Raw genomic sequence first — 21,366 nt, forward strand, 5'->3', positions numbered from 1 at the left:
TTGGCTCCAGCGCAACCCCTGTTCCTGAATTTCCATCATAAGCTTATATTTTCCAATGGCATACATATTAGCAAAGAACTCGGAAAACACAGATATGAGAGTTTGCGCTACTATGTACCCCATTGACATTAACCAACTCGCCCAACAATGTCTTACTTTCATACCCGCCAACCTAGCAACATAGAAATTCGTAAAACCCACGAGACTTTTTTTTTTTGTTTAAGTTATAGCTATTATGGATTTGCCTTCAGCAACAAGCATAATAATGTTTTGTGCTATAATTCAAATTGATGTGCTGAATTATTTGCCCCCATTTTTGGCACCAACAGAAAAAAAAAGCAAAAACATTGCAAGAACCAGAAAGAAAGTCCAAATGCAAAAAAAAAAAAAAAATATTCAGGCTGGCTGAGCATTTGGGCGCAGCGAGGCGCAATTTCATAAAATTTCACTGTTTAGGTGCAAATCGGCACAGCAATCGGGAATTGTATCCAATTCGCACAATCGGTGCAGCTGTTGCACCCCTGCGTCATTCCCAGCGCTCCAGCGGGGCCTTTCAGAAATTCGCATAGACAGTGGCACCACATTTCCCTCTAGATATTTTTGTGAGAAACTCTACGGTGGCAGTGACGTGCATGAGCTGTGCCGTTCAATATTTCTTCTTTGCGGTCCACATAATCGACTAACTACACAAAGTTGTAACAACCAGCCATGCTGCTTAACCCTTTCAATACCGCACCTAATCACATCGATCACCTGTAATCGATGCTTTGGTTCTTCGATTCTGTCATATTAAATTTGTTTCTCGTGCACCCAGTACTTTCTAGTAGTTATTCCAGCCCCTGAACTTTCAGAATTAATTATAATATGTCCGTTTGGCAACATAGCAAGTTCTCAAAGACATTTATGCAAACCAATTAGCACGTGTTGTTGAAAAAAATCACTAGGCTGGCGAACTTGCTAAAAGTGCGAGCCCCTCGTGATTATGCTACAGTAGCATCGAAGGCCTGTAATCAACAGAACCTTTGCAAGCCAAATATCAAATTAAAGCCAGCTAGACAGCTGGAATCCAGGCAAAATTTATTCTACAAAAAATATTTCTCAAGGTCCGTTGCATGTTTAATGTATCGAGGTGGCCTTCTCAGCTAGTTTCTAGCCGCTTTGGTTTTGCTTGTATCATTATATGAGACACAGGGTCGCATCTAGTGTCACTAGTCGCTCCTTTTGCGTCATTGTCACTCACGCAAGGGCACGCACCAGCACTGCAAAATACACGCACCGCTCAGAACTGTCTTGCAACCCCACCTGAACTGAGTGAAGATGAGGTTAGAGTCCGTGGATGACAGAACCCTAGCTTCAAGCTTTGTGGCTACGATGTTTTTCGTCAGCCCGAAACATCCGCAGCCATTCATGGGTTTGTTTCATTTACAGCCTTAAGATGTCTCCTCCATCGCAAGTGTGTATGACTTCTGACCTTTGCGCACAATCTTATAGCTGCTCCGGTTATTGGCATGGTCCACACTTCGCTGGGGTGCAGTGTGCTGGTGTTGGCTGCAGAGCTTCTCCTAACGACAAGAAGGCCCCCAGAGCAAATCATGGTCCTGACTACGGAGCAGTCCGAAACGTTTTGGAACTTCCCGTGATATTGCCCTTTTTTAAATATGAAATGCTCAAAATTACAGACATACGCTTGGGTGTATACATATTAGAATGCCAACCTATGCAGAGTGAGGTAGCTCATGAAAAAAGGTTACGCTAGACGAAATAGTGAAGTGCATCAGACATCTTGTTTATAGAGGTGTTACTCGCATCACGGGTATTCATCTTTATTTGAAAATCTGGACGGTTTCATCAAATAAAACAAAACTTCACTGAGAAAAGTGTAAGAGTTTGCTAGTGTCTCAAGAAAAACCAAGCAATGCATCACAGCACGGCATGAGCAATGAAGCCCAGCACCTCGTTTCCGATTTTCTCTGTCTATGTGAATAGAAACATTTCATACAACATTTATTACAGCTTATACTTTTTGTGCGTCATTTATCTTCATAATCTAATTCTGAATTTTCTTAGTTTTGAATATTTATTCTATATATACTGCTTTTTATTACACTATTTACTAGCTGGCAACCAAAAATTACAAACTTTTACATTTTTATTCATTATTAAATATTTTTGGTGCTCTACAAAATATATTTCTCGGAAAGAGCATTACATTTTGCAAAATTTGGTATGCTGCAATGCGTCCTGGAGTGCCTTTAGAACTGGCAAAAAACAGTATTCCCAAGACATAGAAAAATTAGCTGATTTCGTGCGGTAATGAAAGAGTTAAGGTGGTTCATAAGCTACCTTAAACGAGCCTCACTCAAGTACGATGAAAGTTCTGCATTAAGTACAAGGTAGGTTCTTAAAACGCAACTTATGGCTAAGGTTGACTTAAGTCCTAAGAATGAGTTAGCTCTGTGAATACGGGAGGTTAAAGTGATATTATCTTGGAAGTGAACAAGGACAATGAACAGCAATTTTGCCGAGCACTGGATTTGGTGACTGAAGCAGTAGAGCTAAAATTTGTGCAAGTCAGTTACCATTTACTCAAGTTGCATTTTCTTTGCCATGCAGCAGAATGCCAGATCGGCAGATTCGCACTAGTGGTGCCAAGCCTGAAGGAAGCCTTCCGTGTTTCTCTTCCGTTTCCTCTTTTTTGTCGCTTTTTTTGTTTCTATTTTTCCTTCCTTTCTTTTTCAATATTTCTTCCTCTTTTTATTTATTACATATTCTTGTCTGTGTGACACCAAGCGACAACAGCAACTCACCCAATCAACCACTTTGACAAGAGGAAGACATCTTGGCACGAGTTATGCGACAGGTGGCTATGCTATTTGGGGTTCCACTTGCATTATGCCAAGCTATGACAGCCAGCCCGGCCACCCTTAGTGCTCCACACTTGAAGAAACGCAATCTACCATTCACTCCTCACAACAAATTGGAGCCAGCCTAATCATTCTGCTGCCAACCAGAGTACAAAAGCTGAGTGCCAACCTTGCTGATGTCTGGCAATCCTTGGGACGAGTCCCCAGACGGTGGCTCCAGGTCCACAGCCATTCGCTTGAGCTTTCGCTTGCGTCGTTGCGGTCTCGCTGTTGTGGGCAGGCAGTTCTCGTTGAGCGAGTCCGATTCAGCTGCGTTGGCCTGCCGGTGGCGCCACGCGCACAGGCGCTGGAGCAGGTCGTCTGAGTCACTCTGCACAGCATCCAGCTGCAAGCAGTTGAGAAAGACCCTCTGGATTATAATGATAACACATGAAGTGTGCCGATGAAGCTTCTCGCTCAAGCATTCATGCAGTTAGCGATAAGTGCAAAGCTCATGAGGATCACACATCTGACAACTGTCCAGTGCCACAAAATAGAACAAGACGCAAGCTCTGCGTAGAAGCAATTGATGTGCTGAAACAACAAGGCACTTTTTACAACATATCCTATGCCCACAATTTGGCAAAAAATGACATAACATCAATCCCAAGTCTACATATATCACAGATTTCACTAGATCTGCCTTTTTATCTTTGACATGTTGTTTTAAAAAAAAAGCAGGAACAGCAACCTTAACAAGCAAACGTTTATTATTAATGAGGTAATTTACTAATATCGAAATGACAGGAAGTGAGAGAGCAAACATGGAGAAAGCAAGCTGGCGGCTATAAACAAAAAATCTTGGGACAAACAGTGCACGATGCAAAGCTGATGAGTCACCGATGCCTGCTGTACGCGTGCATTTGCCAGAAAATGAAGCTACCTTAGTTACTCAATTGTAATGCCAGTGCTATTGTAATGTCAGGGGCGACATTTCATTGCATCCAGGAAGAAAAAATAGTATCTCGGTATACAATAGTATTGTCAGGGTCGACTTTAGGCAGTAAAGATGCGAAAAAAAAAACTGGTTTTAAATTCAAGTAAATACGGTATTTATACCAAAAAAGCAATGAACAGTTTCTGATGCAAGCGTTTTGCTGCCATGCCATTCTCTCAGCTTCAACAATGAGTAGGGTGCAATTATCATTGTGCCTTCGAATACACATCAGTGTTTTCGAACTGCACATGGCGACCACACTTCTTGCGTTGCTGGAAGCTGCATACATTATGTGCATGTTCACGAATGTGCTCATTATAGGTTCTTAAAGCCATAGCTTCCGCTCGCTGAAAGCAAACACTGCTACGAAGAGCTGAACAGCAGAATTAGTGGGTGATCCATGTGGTGACCAACATAGACAGCTCGAAAGTTGCGAAAAAAAGAAGAGGACTGGCTACAATAGTCCCAGAACAGCATAGTAATGCCGAGTGTAGCTCCACTCATGCAACGAGCCACTCAAAAATATTTTTTGACCATCGAAATAATGGCACGTTGTGAAAGCTTTGAACTTATTTTTTTTTTCAGTCAGCACTTTTGAAGAGAATGAACCTGTTCAGATAACTATTGTTTCCTAACTCCTTCACGAATTGCTTATTACAGAGTATCTTTTTGACTGAAGTTTTGTTAGGAACATTAGGCACTTTTTTGATTTCTATGTACTATCTAACATAAAAAGCTATCCCACGTCTGACATGCAGTGACAAGCAAAACAATGAACTTCGTTTTAAGAGCGATGCAGGGATGCAACAGCCAAAATAGAATTTGGAGCAATTTTTGGAGCAGCAATATCTTACTTTTGAAACACTACAATTCAAATTTGGAGCAGTTTACTCCGAACAAATAATTCATTTTTTTATCACGAAAGAACAAATTTGAAGCACTATAAAAAAAGAACTCTCCTCCCTTAAATCCCCTAAATCGTACAGAGTGAGTATAAGCACTGTTACTTCAATAAAGTATTTTGAACCGCCCCATTCAGCAACACATTTGCTTTTGCAAAATCGATCAAATCCTTTGACGAAATGAATCAGGATTCAGATGTGGATCTGCCAGGTTGGCGACCTCGAGTTTCAGGAGATTCGGCAAACTGAGGAGCAGGGGTGGTGAAAAAAAAAAAAAAACGGCACACAGTTTTGCTTGATTTTTTTAAAACAGCAGGATTGTCATACACTGCTCTAAGTGATTGTCAGTAACATTTATAGATGTCAGCAATTATATTAGCACTCATAATTATGCAGCATATACATGCATGAGTAATTAAACAGTGCTCTGTCTCGTGACTAATGTTAACTGCTCTTCGAAATCTAAAAACGCTTTTCTGCAGGGCACAGGTGTACTGCGGCAAAGGTGGCTTATGCAGCATTCTGCACAAATTAGAACAAGGCTAGCCAAAAAATTTCCGAACCACTACACCCCCCCGCCACCTAACATACCATAAGCACGTTTTCTAACCAGGAAATTAATGTTTTCCGTGAGGCATTGATGGCCATGGTAACGCATTTGTCTTGAAGTTGCGTCGTACTGCCAATAGAGATTTGCTGTGGTCAGAAGACCGATGGGCGTGCGGCATTGTTACTTTATCTGGTTGCTCGTGATTGCCCTGATCTAATGAATATAATACACCATGATTAGGTTACATTGCGGATTAGAGTCTGCGCACCTGGATCTGTGAATTGATTGATGATGCAAGCTACAGGTGGCCAATGTAGCCTCAATTTCTCGCAACTGAGAACATTTTGAGGCTGGTCGGGCATATGGGTGCAGCGTGGCACAATTTCAGTAAATTTCATGGTTCTGGTGCAGCTCAGTGCAAAAATGAGAAATTGTATCAAATTGGCACAATTAGCGCAGCTGTAGTGGGCCTGGCAATGACTTTTTTTATAGGAGGAGGAAGGAACGAAATGAAAAGCATGGAGGTCAACCGGACGTGTGTGCCCTAATCTGGGGGAAGGGGATCAAAAAGAAGAGAAGAGAGGTAAGAGAGCAACACCGTCAGGGTACACATACGCCTGTCCCTTGCACGCTTACAAGTGGTCGCTTAATCCGGTTGGTATTTTTAAAGACCTTTCTATGCCTGTGTCGCTTTGCTTGCCTGCAACGCGTAGAGCCATTATCTGAAGATCTCTTCAAGAAAAGGCCTATCATATGGTTTGTTCAGCGTTTCACATCGCTCTCCCACTGGCACGCCTGTGGTTAGGAGAACCTTTCACAAAGGCATACTTTTTTTTGCATAGGAAAGGCAGATATCTCTAGATGTATTTCTACAGAAAGTACCTAAAAAATGCATCACTAATTTTATCCTGTACTGCCAATCATATAAGAAACATCTGATTGTGATCAGTATTTCTTTCATTATTTTTGTTAGATGATAGTTTTCCTAAGTAGGCATACCTTACTGATCATTATGACATGCACAAGATTCTTAAGGAGTGTGCAAATAATCAAAACTTTGAATATTTTTGAAATAGTGTTTGCTATTAGATTCAATTCAGACTGACGTTTTGGCTATTCGAACTACGCAAAGACAAATGCAGTCGACGTCCGATTGAAAATGACCACTTTGGATCTTCAAGGGTACCGGGTAGGTCATATACGTCCCATGCATTTTTGTTCATTTTGAAGTACTGTTATCTCGCTGACTAAACAAAATATTCACATATTCATACACCATTTTCTTTCAAATCTCTTGCTATTCTAACTGAATCATACAAGAATTTTCATAAAGTTTTTACCACTAGCATTTAATTTTTCAGTTAACTGGCAATGATGAAAACTTGAAAAAAAAAAAACTGTAAAGTGACTCCAATTCTGCTTAAGTAGCTGTACGTATTTAATGCAGAATACAAGAAAAAATAATCAACAGGTCATCTTGGTATACTTAGGAAATAGTGGTACCCAAATAATTAAAATATCACTTCGTGATAATTAAGTTTAAAAAGTTAGAAAATGACTGAAAAGCCATCAAACTGTGTCACACTGTTCAATTATATTATTTACTAGCTACAAGCTTGGTAATCACTGCCAAAGACAATTCTTCACTTTAGATACTTTCGTAATGCTTGTCTTGCTTTTCTTGTGAGATGTCATGCAGCTTTATCCGCAATGCATTGTAGAGTGGTGTCAACGTTTTCTAGCAAATTGACCGTAGTTTAGCCGCACTTCAGTCTTAACCAAGACAGATATTCGGCTCATGTGATACTACCATCATTAAATACAAAAATAAATATTCAATGTCACAATTCTCAAAACTGTGAACTTAAACAAGGACAGCAAAAACTCAAAGACTCCGATCCCATTAGTTCATTGCTTACACTGGACCATTAAAACATGCTATTCAGTCTAATTATCGCAAGTAATAATCATGCCCATTACAGCATACCCGTTGTCACCATGCATATGGTTCGCCTCGAAGGACGCTGAAAAGGCTGAGAGGTTCAACATTGAAGAGTTTGCTGGTTCAATGTTTTGTGCCTCCGTACGTCACTAGCATTTCTTCACATTAACAAGAGAACTGCATGGGTTGCCACGAAATATACTCTTGCTGAAGACCTTCCTTGCCCTCAGCGCCTAAGCTTATTTACAAGCATGACAAACACAAGATGTAATAAAGCTAGGAGCTGAAAGTGTTCGAACCGAACCGCTTCAAAGACTAAGTGTATTCTGAGTACAAAGGTACACAGTGTCTCCTGACTGCCTTAGAAGTTACCTGATAATTTTATCTGCACAGCCGACTGTAAACAACCATTTTAACTTCATACATAAAGATTTATTTAGAAAAATAGGCCGTACATAACCACAAAGTGCTTATGAGAGGCTTACACTAGAGTGCGTTCACTCACTACTTGCCTTCATAAAAACTGGTCTTGAGGCACAAAAAATGCTGTTTAACAAAACGACGAATATGGAAAATATGTACAAAGAGACATTCTTCCCAAACTTCAAAGAAACCAAAAAGTGATTTATTTTCAAATTTTGCCCTACCCCTACCTCATGCCTTTAATATGCGTCACCTCATCACGTTTTTGCATTGCAATTTTCACCAAAAATAACGCAGCAGTCTAAAGTATGACTCTTTAAGCCTAGCTCCCACTGCTTAACCAACCACAACAAAATATGACTTCGGCAGAACAGCCTCGGAATTTGTAGGATATAATGGACAAGCAATAATGATGCCAGTGAAAGAGCTTGCAATCACGTAATTCCTTTGTAATCGGTGCTCTAATTGTCAGTTAGCAATTGACGCAGAGCTCTAGCAATGTGCCCGGGAAAATCGAACACAAATGGAAATGACGTCATTTACAGTTCACCACCGCTTGCGAGCAGAACTCTCTGTAGCTGCATCCGTTCCTTTTCTGTGTGATACCCCTCTACGAGCGAATGATTCAGACGGGCTGACTTTTTTATTCGCAACTTCCAGGTACGCTGGCGCCTCTGAGCGGTGTCCGACGGAAGCTCTGTTGAGATGATTGAAGTTTTGGACCTGCCTCAAACAGCAGATGCTGCAGTTTTTTTTCTTGCGTTTGCGGTCAATATGAAACGTTGTGAATGGCCCCAATATTACTGTGACCCTTTCAGTTTCTCAAGCTGAAGAAAGAGAACGAGAAAAAGCAGACTTATTTCACTGCGAGCTTTGATGCTCAAAGCCGTGAGGAAAAGCAAGTTTCCCATTCTAATTAGTGCCCAAAAAAGCCATGAGTGGTTAACAGGGTTAAATTTAATAACAACCAAGGCCCATGAATATATGCAGCACCCGTTTTGTGTACGAGTGAAGCAGCTTCCAGGTTTGCAGTTCTCGTGCTTAGTTCTGTCTGCTCGACGCGGTCGCTGTGCAAACAGTAACAGAACTAAATTAGGAATGCGTTCCGTCTCTATTGAATAGAAGGAAAGGACCGGTCTCAAAATGTTCGTCACACAATTACACACCTGAAGCGTTTGCGAAGTGCCTCCCCGTCCTTCACATCTGCAGCAATTTCTGTTCGGTCTTACTTGCTGATGGCGGTTTCTTTTTTTGTCGTTTCTGCCCCGCCCCATGCAATCTTTTCTACTCTTCAAACACAGAATCAGAATAGTAACGGAAACGTCACCTCTTAAACGTGAAAATCGCACATTACTACTGGTTTTGTTTGCTGCTTGACGAATTGATTCTCTTGATATTCTGCTGTTCTTTTAATAAAAAAAGCACCCTCAAATCATGTTGCCAGTAATATGACATGCTTCTGTTGGTGCTCGCGATTCGGTATTAAAAAAACATTTTTTTTTTCATCTGCTTATTCTACACTACGCGCTTTCAGGTAAGCTGAACAAGCTTCGTGCAGAATGCAATGCAAGCAAAACTGTAAGATGAAGCGTGTCTCTGAAAATGTTTCTCACATTACTGAGAAATTTGTACTGAGGCTAACATTATGATACTTTCCCAGCATGACACCAGGTGTTGCGTGCGATTACGCACAGCCAGCAATGTGAAGAGCGTTTGTATGTGTTTTATTTACAATCTTGTGCATATTTATCTACCTAATGTGCTACCCGGCATTTATTTTTTCAATATAGTATGTTAGTGCTCCCCTGCTTCCTCAAAAACATGAACATGAAGCACAAACAATTTCACTCTTCGCCAAAAGTGTACTTTCAGGGACCGTCTCTTTCGCGGCGATCATCTCGACAACCATGTTGGATGTACAGTGGCGCCACCTATAGGTCATGAAAGTTGCGAATAGTACTAAATGCGGCACCGTGGGTTGCTGGAACATATATTACAGCTGAAACCAGCTTTCACACTTTTCCAAAAAATATGAAGCTCTAAAAGCTATGGGTTAACGGAGTAAGATGAAAGGAATGAGTGAGGCGAAAGGAGCAAGGTGCTTCATGGGACGCACTTCAGAGATGAGCAATATAAGCACGAGCGGTGTCTCTTCGGCGAAATACTGTAAAAACTGAAAAGAATGTTGAATCCTGGTGCAGTGCTTTCAGTATTCAACCATGGCAAACGCAACAGTGGGAAACTGGAAACCCCGACAGGCATCATTAACTCTATGGCGACCGGAGTTTGCCAAGGTGCCGGCGAAGACGTATTCATATTTAACAGCTTTACTAATGGCCTGGTGCGCAACCAATGACGGCCATGCGAACCGCGCTTGTACGACATCAGCTCTAGGAATCGCACGCTTTGGAGGCGGGGCGCCGTATAGAAACCACCGTCGTGGTAGAACTCGGCAAAGAAGCAGTTCAATTGGTTATCTTGTGTGTGGTGGCTACTGATGATCTTCTAACAAACGTGGGTGTCTGCTTTTAACGCTAATTTTAAAAGCACAGTGCTTTGTTTCCTAAAACTGTGGCCGCCTGTTTTTGTGGCAAGTGCTGTGCTTTGCTCTGTGCCCCTATATGATCACCCACCCCTGAAAAGGGCGTTAGCTTCCAGAACTATATTAGGGACCTGAATTTAAGGAATAAGTGGATAGTCAAGCTCAGAGAGGGAAAGCACCCGACACCTTCATCGACTGTGTGCAGCAAGCACTTCGCCAACAGTGACTTTTGCTATACTTGCCCTACACTCCACCTTTCGGTAATTGCAACAGTGTTTCAGCGCCTCGCCAGCACTTCTGTCAATCATTAAAGCAGGCTAAAGGTATAGGCGACTTACAACAGGTGAAATACCGTCCAAAAACCTACCGCGAATGCCCCTGAACGGGGAGCTGACAATGCAGCCTCCGAATCGCCTCAGGTAAAGGCTCCTCGTGAGCACAGCTGAGCCGCGTAGGACATCTGAGGCTACAGACTCATTTCGTTGGTGTGTGTACATATATACGCAGTTTACTGGTCAAGAAAACGCGTGCCTAGCGCACTACTTACCGTAAATTCATAAGCGATAACTGCCATCGCTGTTTAGTGCACATTCACTAAAGGTTGTCGCATAATCTTTGTGGACCTGCATGCGGCATATACAATCAGCGATAGCTATCAGTTATATTGATGATCTATCTGAATGATGATCTGACGAGTACCATTATGGAGTGTGCAGTGGAAGATGGAGGTACGGTACCTCGACAGGACACAGCTAAGCTGTCCCAGGAGACGCATCCTCATCAAGAAGTGTCAAAGCATGAAAGCCTTAAATACAACAGACAAAACAGAATTGGCAGAGCTTACGAAGTTTATTAGTTAGCGTAAGGTATCCATGTAAGAAGGTAGGTATAACATGAAGAAAATCGAACATGCTCTGAAGAATGGAGGAAGCATCAAAGCACTGAAGAGGAAACTAGGGATAGGCAAAAACCAGTTGCATGCACTAAGGGACAAGGAAGGCAAAGTAACTACCAATATAGATAGGATACTCAAAATAGCGGAGAAGTTTTACAGAGATCTGTGCAGTAGCCGGCACAACCACGACCTTGATAAAAGAACTAGCGGTATCCCAGATGGCATCCCACCAGTTGTGATAGAAAAAGTCAGAAAAACCTTGGTGAGCATGCAAAGAGGCAAAGCTGCTGGTGAGGACCAGGTAGCATCAGATCTGCTGAAAGACGGCGGACAGATTGTGCTAAAAAAACTAGCCATCCTGTTTACGAACTGTCTTCCGACGGGAAGAGTACCAGAATCTTGGAAGAATGCTAACATCATCTTAATACATAAGAAAGGAGATGACAAGGACTTGAAGAATTACAGGTCGATCAGCTTGCTCTCCGACGTATACAAGCTATTTACAAAAGTAATCGCTAACAGAATCAAGACAACATTAGAATTCAATCAACCAAAGGAACAAGCAGGATTATGAACAGGCTACTCAACAATCGACCACATTCATACTATCAATCAGGTAATAGAAAAATGCCCAGAATACAACCAACCACTATACATAGCCTTCATAGATTACGACAAGGCATTTGATTCAGTAGAAATATCAACAGTCATGCAGACACTGCGGAATCAAGGAGTCGACGAAGCATATACAGTTAGACCCCTTTATAAGAGGCACGCTCCGAGCAGCGATTCTTGTCTTTTATATGAGATGTCTCTTATAAGCAGGGTACCATGTATGCCTTTTCCTATCAACCCGTATTTTACTGTAGGCCCACTGGTGTCTCTTATACCCATTTGTCTGTTATATCAAGGTCTCTTATAAAGAGGTTTGACTGTATAAACATCCTTGAATAAATCTACAGCGGTTCAACTGCCACCATAGTGCTCTGTAAAGAACAAAATACCAATCAAGAAGGGTTTAAGGCAGGAGGATACAATCTCGCCAATGCTATTTACCACATGCTTACATGAAGTTTTCAGAGGCCTAGAATGGGAGCAGTTCGGGATAAGAGTTAATGGAGAGCACCTTAGTAACCTGCACTTTGCCGATGATATTGCATTTCTGAGTAACTCAGGGGACGAATTGCAACTCATGATTACGAAGTATGGACAAAGAGAGCAGAAAGTAGGTCTTAAAAAAAATCTGTAGAAAACAAAAGTAACGTACAACAACCTTGGAAGAGAGCAGCGCTTCGAGATAGGTAATAGTGAACTAGAAGTTATAAAAGATTACGTCTACTTAGGACAGGTAATTATTGCGGAGTCGAACCATAAGATTGAACTAACTAGAAGACTAAGAATGAGGTGAAGCACACTTGGCAAGCACTCTCAAATTATGACTGGTAGATTGCCACTATCCTTCAAAAGGAAGGTATATAACAGCTGCATCTTGCAGGTACTTAGCTATGGAGCAGAAATATGAAGACTTACAAAGATGGTTCAGCTTAAATTGGGAACGACCCAGCGAGGGATGGAAAGGAAAATGGTAGGTGTAACCTTAAGAGACAAGAAGTGAGCAGAGTTTATCAGGGAACAAACCGTGGTTAAGAATATCATAGTTGAAATCGAGAAGAGGAAATGGACACAGACAGGGCATGTAGCGCGTAGGCAGGATAACCACTGGTCATTAAGGGTAACTGACTGGATTCTCAGAGAAGGCAAACGGGTAATGGGGAGACAGAAAGTTATGTGGGCGGGTAAGATTAAGAAGTTTGTGGGAATAAAGTAGCAGCAGCAACCACAGGACCGAGTTGATTGGCAGAACAAGAGAGAGGCTTTTGTCCTGCTGTGGACGTAGTCATGATGATGATGATGATTTGTTAAAGTCCGATACCCGAGTGACGGCTCTGTTTATGAACTACTTCATAATGTCGCTCTTATTGAACAAATATTACTGAGACAAACTGCAGTCAATTGCATAGGTCAAGGGGTGCGCGATGCGTAAGTGGCTCCCTTCCCGAGTCTCACCAGCACCTACCCTTCAAGACTCCTCTTACTGCTATACAACACGGGCTTGCGCCCTGCCGACGCCCGAGAGTGCAATCCAAGCACGATTATCTCGAATTTAGTCATTTGATTCTGCTTTGCATTTCCAATAAATGTCATGAACGGTCGATTGACTGCCAAAGCAGCAATTTAAACAGCTGCTCTGGAGCAATTATCTCATATGTCTTTTGCAAATGCCAGAGTGGCAGGAATCAGCGATTCCCACTCCTATCTTTGTGTTCACTGTCACTATAGTTACATTTCAGAAAAAATATGTAGGGAAAGCGCAGACACACCCTTCTCTTTAGTATTGTTGTGAAAGCTACCGTCCTTTTCACAGGCGGACGAAGCACACTGAGGAACATAGTACTTCACCATTGTGCACCAGTCGATCGCCACGGCGATGTTGTGTAACCGGTTCGCGAGGCCACATGTTTGCAGGGCCAGAGCCGCGATAGTGATGCGATCTCCATTGACGGCATTGGCTGCGCACATTCAACAATGTGGCCTGCATCATACACCACCGCGCCACCGCAATGACACCACCGCAATACACCACCGCAATGAGACACCGCAACGTTTCGCTAGCTGTATTTATATACATAGTTGAAGAAATTAAAGAAAGGCACGCTTATTGAAAGTGCAAAACACGCAAACTAATAGAATCATACCACGGAAACTGCAGACGATGAGCGAGACCACTCACACATAGGTTGACTTTTTTACCAGCAATGTGGTCGGCGGTATCGGTATGTTTTTTTTTTTTTCTGAAGTAACCACTTGCATTTCGAAGGTGACATTTGGCAGGCAGCACTGTCCTCCAGCTAGACTGCTTATTAATCGGTTTTTGAGCTGCGCACAATTTCGTTGCAGTTGGCCGTCAAGAGGCCAGTAAGCAACCTTGCAGTCCAAAATGCGTGATGAAGAGATAATGGCTCACTTGTACAACGTGCCAAAGGAATTTCGCAAATAAGTGCCACAAGAAGGAAGTTGCAGGGTTTAGATTTGAATAGTTCTCCTTCCTCGCTCTGCCTACCCTGCAGTGAGATGTACATCTATCTAACCCTTTGTCACAAATACTTAAGAAAAGTAGCACAATGCTAGTGGTTAATTCTATCATTAGCACGCAGCCAATGACCAAGCAAGGCTTCTTCTGTAGTTGCTCTTGTCATAAGAGGTAACTTGAGTGCTCTTTGACTAAGTGCACTTCATTGCTAGTGTCATTTGCACGCTGTCCCACAAAAAAGTTTGGTGTCACTCACTGCAAAGTACCCTTGCTGACAAGTGCGTTCACCAGCCTCATTTCGCTGCGACGGAGTGTGTAGCCTCGGTATGAGTGGTTTCAATCTACTATTGCATAATGAAGTGCTCATAGTGTTTTTAAACCAATGTGTCTATTTATTATTATTACTGCTATGAATTAAATCTAGTCATACTAAAACAGAAAAAAACCTCGCTACTCTAGCCATGAGGCGATTTACGGTCACGTCCACTACAAGGATGCGGAAGCAGATACCGTGCAATGGCTGTATCTATCCTGTTGTTTACATCCTTGTACATTTGTAGGTCCGTCGTTCTCTAGTCGTCTACAATGGCGTGTGCCACTGGTCCTACTACCATTCATTCAGTTAGAAACTCCGCAGTGAGCGACACAGGCAAGCTGCACTGTCAACCAAGATGGCGGCTAAGGCGAATAAGTCTCTGAGTAGCCATTTTTTGGTGTCTCTTGAAATTTCAACTTCTCAGTCAATTTTCATTTCCAGCATGATGTATTCATAATAGCCCCTCGCCTGTAAGCAAACTGCCAAAACACGCTCCCAACGCCCATTACGACTACATGAGTGGGCTTGGCAACAGCATTCCTGGCATGATGCTCAACCATTTTCGCTTCGTGCTGCAGGCTGTCACCGTTCTGCTGGGAACCTCTTCGTGGCCGCACTACTACGCTTCGCAGACGACGCATGCGCACAGACTCGTGGCCTTCGGCTGCGTGTCATCTTCGGAGGGTGATAACTTCGCCCTGGATGGATTGTGTCTGCTGCACTCTAATGACTCAACATGGTTGCTATCTTCGGTGACGTCACCTCACGTGGAAGAATCGCCGGCTATAAGAGCGCCAGCGGAACGGGACTTCACCAGTGGGCTTGGCAACAGCATTCCTGGCATGATGCTCAACCTTTTTCGCTTCGTGCTGCAGGTTTGTAATTATTCATGCGTTCAGTGTTTTCGTAGTGATGACCCATTTCTGGTGCTGCTACCCTGCCCACTACGTTTAAGGGGTTTAATTTCTGCTGTTTGTTCTGTGCCGCTAGATCTGTTGAGATGCGGGGATGTAGAGGCAAACCCAGGTCCTACAGAGCAGATGTTGTCAGAACTGTTAAATGGTCAGGCACAAATTACTGCCTCACTTGACGCCATAAAGTGCTCTCAACTTGGAATCGAGAAAAAAATTTCTGATTTAACCCAGCGCATAGAAGGGGTTGAAGCACAGTTATCTGCTTTAGCTACCCTGACAAGTAAAGTACAAGGTATCGAGATTGCTATGTCAAAACGAGATGAACAGATTTGTATGCTTGTATCGAAAGTTGACGGCCTCGAAAACAGATCCCGCAGAAATAACTTAATTATATATGGAATAGAAGAACCTGCTAGAGAATCTAACGAGGAACTACTGAATGAAGTAACAGAATGTTTTCAGAAAAACCTTGAGGTAACGACATCCGTCATTGAAAGATGCCATAGGCTTGGCCGTAAGGTTGGAAATAAGCCACGTCCAGTAATCATAAAATTTCTAGATTATCGGGAAAAGACTTCTGTATTAACGAACGCATTTAAGCTAAAGAGAACTACGATGTCTATTTCTGAGGACTTCTCTAGCAGGATACGGGAAGTACGAAGAAATTTGTGGAAGAGCGCGGCTGAAGAAAGGAGAAATGGTGCAAAGGTTAAGCTAATATACGACAAATTGAGCATTGATGACACCCTGTATGGTTGGAATGAAACCGAAAAATTGCGCTTTAAACTTCAAAAGAAGAAGGGAAACTGACGTCGTGATCCTGTATCTGAACCATTAAGAATCCTAAATGTAAATTGCCGAAGTGTGGTAAACAAAGCAACTGAATTAGAATTATTGGAATTATTGCTTCTTACTCGTGATCCAGACTTAATAACACTTACAGAAACATGGTTGCATAGTACAATATTTGATAGTGAAATAATTCCACCTGGTTATAGTGCGCTAAGAAAATATCGCGAAAGTAAGGGAGGAGGCGTTGCAGTTGTATTTAAGAAATGTCTCAAAGTAATTAGGATGCCAGATATTCCTCAAATGGAAGGCTTATTCTGCAAAATGTACCACAATAATATTCAATATATTGTAGCTTCCATATACAGACCCCCGACCTCGTCCATTGAAGTCATCAATGAATTAAAAAAATATCTGTGCACTCATGCAAAGTCAGGAGCTCGGATAATTTTATCAGGAGATTTCAACCTACCAGATATGGATTGGACCTCTCTTTCAACTACTAAGCATAACGATATCATAGGAGAAGCAATGCTCGACGTTGCTTTTACTTTTGATTTGTTACAAGTTGTTCACGATTTCACTAGGGTGCAGGGAAGTTCGAAGTCAGTACTAGATCTCTTTTTTGTTAGCGGATGTATTAAGTCTTCGGCCACCTGTGAAGTGGTTCCCGGTATTTCTGACCACAGTGCTGTACTATTGACCCTGGCAAATGGCTTTATGGCACGGAAACAAAAAAACGTCATGTTTTCGAAATTTTTTGCGAGCCGACGATACATCAATTATAGATCTCCTCTCCCTCAACTTCGACTCGTTTTTAAACAGTACTGTTGATGTGCAAGGCCACTGGGACTCATTTAAAGATTTGGTGAATGAATGTATTGATCGCTTCGTTCCATGTGTTGTTAAAAAGAAGAAAGAAAGGAACCCCTGGATTTCTCGGGACACGTTGCATCTCAAAAGAAAGCTAAAACGATTAAATAAGCGTCGTAGTCTTGGGAATATCGCTGGTATAAACGAAGAGATTTCAGAAATTGCAACTAAACTAAAACACCCAATCCATATTGACAAACAGCTGTATTATGGTGAATCATTACCAAACTTCATTAAAGTGTGTCCTGAGAGATTTTGGCGGAGCATTAAGCCTACATCTACTGAATGTAATGTTTTTGTAGTTGATGGAGTTGATGTGCATGATAGCAAGGTTATTTCGAATGCCTTTAATCAACAATTCAAATCGGTTTTCACCATTGACAATAATGTTCTTTCCTCATTCGATGCAGATTATCCACCTATACCTGACGTTGCTATCAGTGAGCACGGCATTCTACATATGCTACTTAAACTCAATGTTAAAAAGACACCCGGACCGGATAGCATTCCAAACGCATTTTTAAAGCGTTATGTCGAGTGGATCGCCAAATATCTGTATGTTTTATTTTCAAAATCGCTACACGAAGGTCGAGTACCAGATGATTGGAGGGCCGCCAGAGTCAAGCCTCTTTATAAGTCGGGTAAAAAGCAACTTATCTCAAATTATCGTCCTATTTCATTAACGTCAACTACCTCTAAGCTTATAGAACACATAATACATACGCATGTCTCTGAGTTTCTTAGTAAGCATAATATCTTAACAAAACACCAGCACGGATTCAGAAAAGGCTATTCAACCTGTACGCAACTTGTCGAGACAATTCACGATTTCGCAACTTCAATTAACAATGGGACACAAACTGACGCCATTTGTATGGACTTTTCAAAAGCGTTTGACAAAGTCTCACACAAGAAATTACTTTTTAAATTAGAGAAAACACTTAAAAATCCACGCCTAATAAAATGGATAGCAGACTACCTTATAAACCGTAAACAATTTGTTGTTTTTAACGAATTCTGTTCAGAAGAGGCAACCGTTGACTCTGGCGTCCCACAGGGTACGGTTCTTGGACCCCTTTTGTTTTTAATTTTTATCAATGATATTGTGAATGAAATTCCTGTAAAAATCAAGTTGTATGCAGATGACTGTGTCATATATTATGAAATATCCAATGTAACCGATCAAATCATTCTGAATAGTGCCTTTTATAATATTGTGAAGTGGTGTGATTTATGGCAGATGTCAATTAACTTTGATAAAACAGTATTTATGCGAATAACTCACAAGAAAAAACCCTTACTATTTAATTATTCTACCGCAAGTTTCACCCTTTCTGAGGTAACTAACATTAAGTATCTTTGCCTTTGGATTACCAATGACCTTAGCTGGACTAAACATATTGACTCCGTAATTACAAACGCTAACCGAAAACTATTCTTCCTTCGAAGAGCTCTAAAACATTCTAATTCCACGGTGCGTACTCTAGCGTACAGGACTATCATTCGCCCAGTGTTAGAATATGGAGTGATTGTTTGGGACCCCTTCACTAAAGCTAACATAACTAAATTGGAAAACGTGCAGAAGAAGGCAGTCTGCTTTATCTTTAATAGCTTTGGACGCACCTCTATAACTGAACTCCTACATCGTGCCAATGAGCCTTCAGTTACCGAAAGAAATCGTTTAATACGATTACAATTTCTTTACCAAATAATTAAAGGTTATTATAAGCTTGACGTTTCCAATATCATTTCCTTTTCTTCTGGGTACGCCACCCGCCAAAGGCATCAACTTACAATAAGCCCTTTCCGGTCCCGAAATAACTGCTTCAAATATTCCTTTTTCCCTCGTACAGTAACTCAGTGGAATGGACTAACTAATAACCAAGTGATGGAGCCGTCCTTAAAGTTGTTTGCAGCAAATTTGACCTGATTGTTCACATCATGCCGTTCTATTTTTTGTTTGTTTGTTTGGTTTATGCATTCTTGAGTGCCAACATTGTGAAAATTATATCTGTAACCACCCTGCTAAAATCTATGTAATAGGGATTGCAGTATGAATAAATAAAAATAAATAAATGTGCCTTCCACACCGGACTCCGCCATTTCCCTTTTCAATGACAATGTCTTGTCTCTGCTTGAGATGACATTATGATGTTATCCAAAAGCGATATTTACTTCATTTGCACCCTAAGTTTATTTTGTTATGTTCGTGTCTATAATATGTTATTAATAGAGCTGTGTGAACAGCAAAATCTGGAGTGTGAGGCAAATTCAAATATTTAAGTGTGAGTGTGAATCGAATCAGAATTTTTCAAATATTTCTAGAATATTTTTCTAATACTTAGAAGCGAAATCGCAGAACAAAATGTCGGAGAGGATTCTTAAGCATGGTTTTATGGGACAGCAACACAAGAAAGTTTCTTTTCAGCATGTTTATAAAGCGCTGGCAGTGTGGTCTTTTATAGTCATCTTACCAAAACAAAGGCAATGCAGAGACCGCATTGTATTTATGTATATGATTTGGTGCAACCAAAGTGTTGCCAAAAACACTTTACACATGAAAAGCAAAAATGCCATTTCCTCAGCCTCTCCATCTCTTTCAGCTTCTATGGAAGCCCTACTGATGTGGCGGACAAGTGTTTGCTTTCTTCAACTCCCTTAATCCAAATCTACCTCATAGACATCATACATAAGAACACATGAAATTTTCAGCGCTAAAAGAATCCCAAGTCTAATTTCTCGGACCCCCAACCCAAATTCAGGTCAATAAGAGCATGAATTGATCCCCCACCTCTGCCGCATCTTAAGTCAATACACTTGCCACTGTGCCAGAGCCTGCAATGCAGCTTCATTATGAAGAGAATGATGGGGTGAAGCATATTAAAATCTGAAAGTGCCCTTTTAAAGTGGATGTTGACCGTCTTTGGTAGTAAGTTCACCCATAGCGGACACAGAAAGGCAGCTTTGCCGCAATACGAGTGTGACGAGGTGAACCATACTGAAAATTTGAAGGGGTCACTTTCAATCGGACGTTTGCTGTTTTGTCTTTGGGAAGTCCGAATAGATTTGATTAGCAAGATTGCAGTGCGGATCAAATTGAATAGCAAACACATTCGAAAGATATTTGAAATTTCGAATATTCGTCCAGCCCTAATTATTAACCAGCAAATATTGTAAAAAATAAATATATGTTGTGCAACTAATCACTTATTGCCATCGCCATCATCTCAAAAATACACTTTGCTTTCTCATGTAGCAGCACACCACCAAAGTGACACTCTGTGAGCTTAAGTGCACTATTAGGTTGCCGTAAGTGAAAGGGGTATCCGAGTGGCACGGTGAGGAAGCGCAATGCGAGGTCTGCAAATATCGGCGAGGTAAACAAGTATGCTATGGCGCATGCATCCACAACACATAAGCAAAATTTTATGTGTACATGGCCAACTGTATAATGTCGGAAGCCTGATGTATTGCAGTTCTTGTTGAACGATAGAAATTCTGGGCTTTCCCATACAAGATAACATCCAACGCTTCGAATAAAACGCGGCTTTGATAGCATTACAGCACTTTAGTGCCTGTTTCAGGAGTGAAATGTCTGAAGAAATGGAGTAGAATCTGTCACTGAGAATTGAACTTTTCTGTTGAAAAATTTGTCGCATGTGGATGCAATGTACAGACACACATTTGCATGGAATGAACACAGGTGGGCTTCTTTGTGCACTCTGCAATCAACAGTGAGCAATGCAGACAATTTGGGGCACTGTCCTGCCATAGGAACTGTGCAAGCTCAGACACAGAAACAGCTTTATTTCAACAAAGCATCAAAATGTGTTGAAGTGCTTAAATCAATCATATAATGTGACCATTTTACTCAACAACTGCAGAAGGTTTCACACAGTGCATTTAAATTTCACCCTGTTTGACTGCAGTACCCTTTCGGTGAAGTCATTGATTTGCTGTAGAGACTACACACTGCTGCACTTTAAGTACACCATACTACACTCCAACCTCAATATAACGAACTCAATTATCGGTTATATTGAAGTGAAGAATGGCTCTGTCTTAGATACAGTGCTACAAATATATGTTTATAACACATTTTCAGATATAACGAAGTATTTTCGTGGCAGGTTTGACTGTTATAATTAGGTATGAGTGTACTGTATTTAGTGGAATGTAACACGATCTTTTCCTTCTAAATTCTTGCTGCTACAGTTGACCTTCAAATTACAAAAACTAAAACTGAACTTGTTAAAAAAGTGCAATGATGTGCCTAATTCTAGTGAAAT

General features: G+C 41.4%; 1 protein-coding gene across 7 annotated transcripts in view; it reads right to left on the reverse strand.

Moving 5' to 3' along the window:
- LOC119167687 (G patch domain-containing protein 2) overlaps nt 1-21,366 on the reverse strand; it is a 341,817-nt gene that overhangs the window by 110,179 nt on the left and 210,272 nt on the right. For all 7 annotated transcript variants that reach the window (XM_075865896.1, XM_075865895.1, XM_075865893.1 and 4 more), the window contains one exon: nt 3,034-3,249. In XM_075865896.1, coding sequence (XP_075722011.1) covers nt 3,034-3,249 — 216 coding nt within the window. The remainder of the gene's footprint in view (nt 1-3,033; nt 3,250-21,366) is intronic.

The sequence above is a fragment of the Rhipicephalus microplus genome, chromosome 6, assembly GCF_043290135.1.
Source record: "Rhipicephalus microplus isolate Deutch F79 chromosome 6, USDA_Rmic, whole genome shotgun sequence".
Taxonomy (NCBI): domain Eukaryota; kingdom Metazoa; phylum Arthropoda; class Arachnida; order Ixodida; family Ixodidae; genus Rhipicephalus; species Rhipicephalus microplus.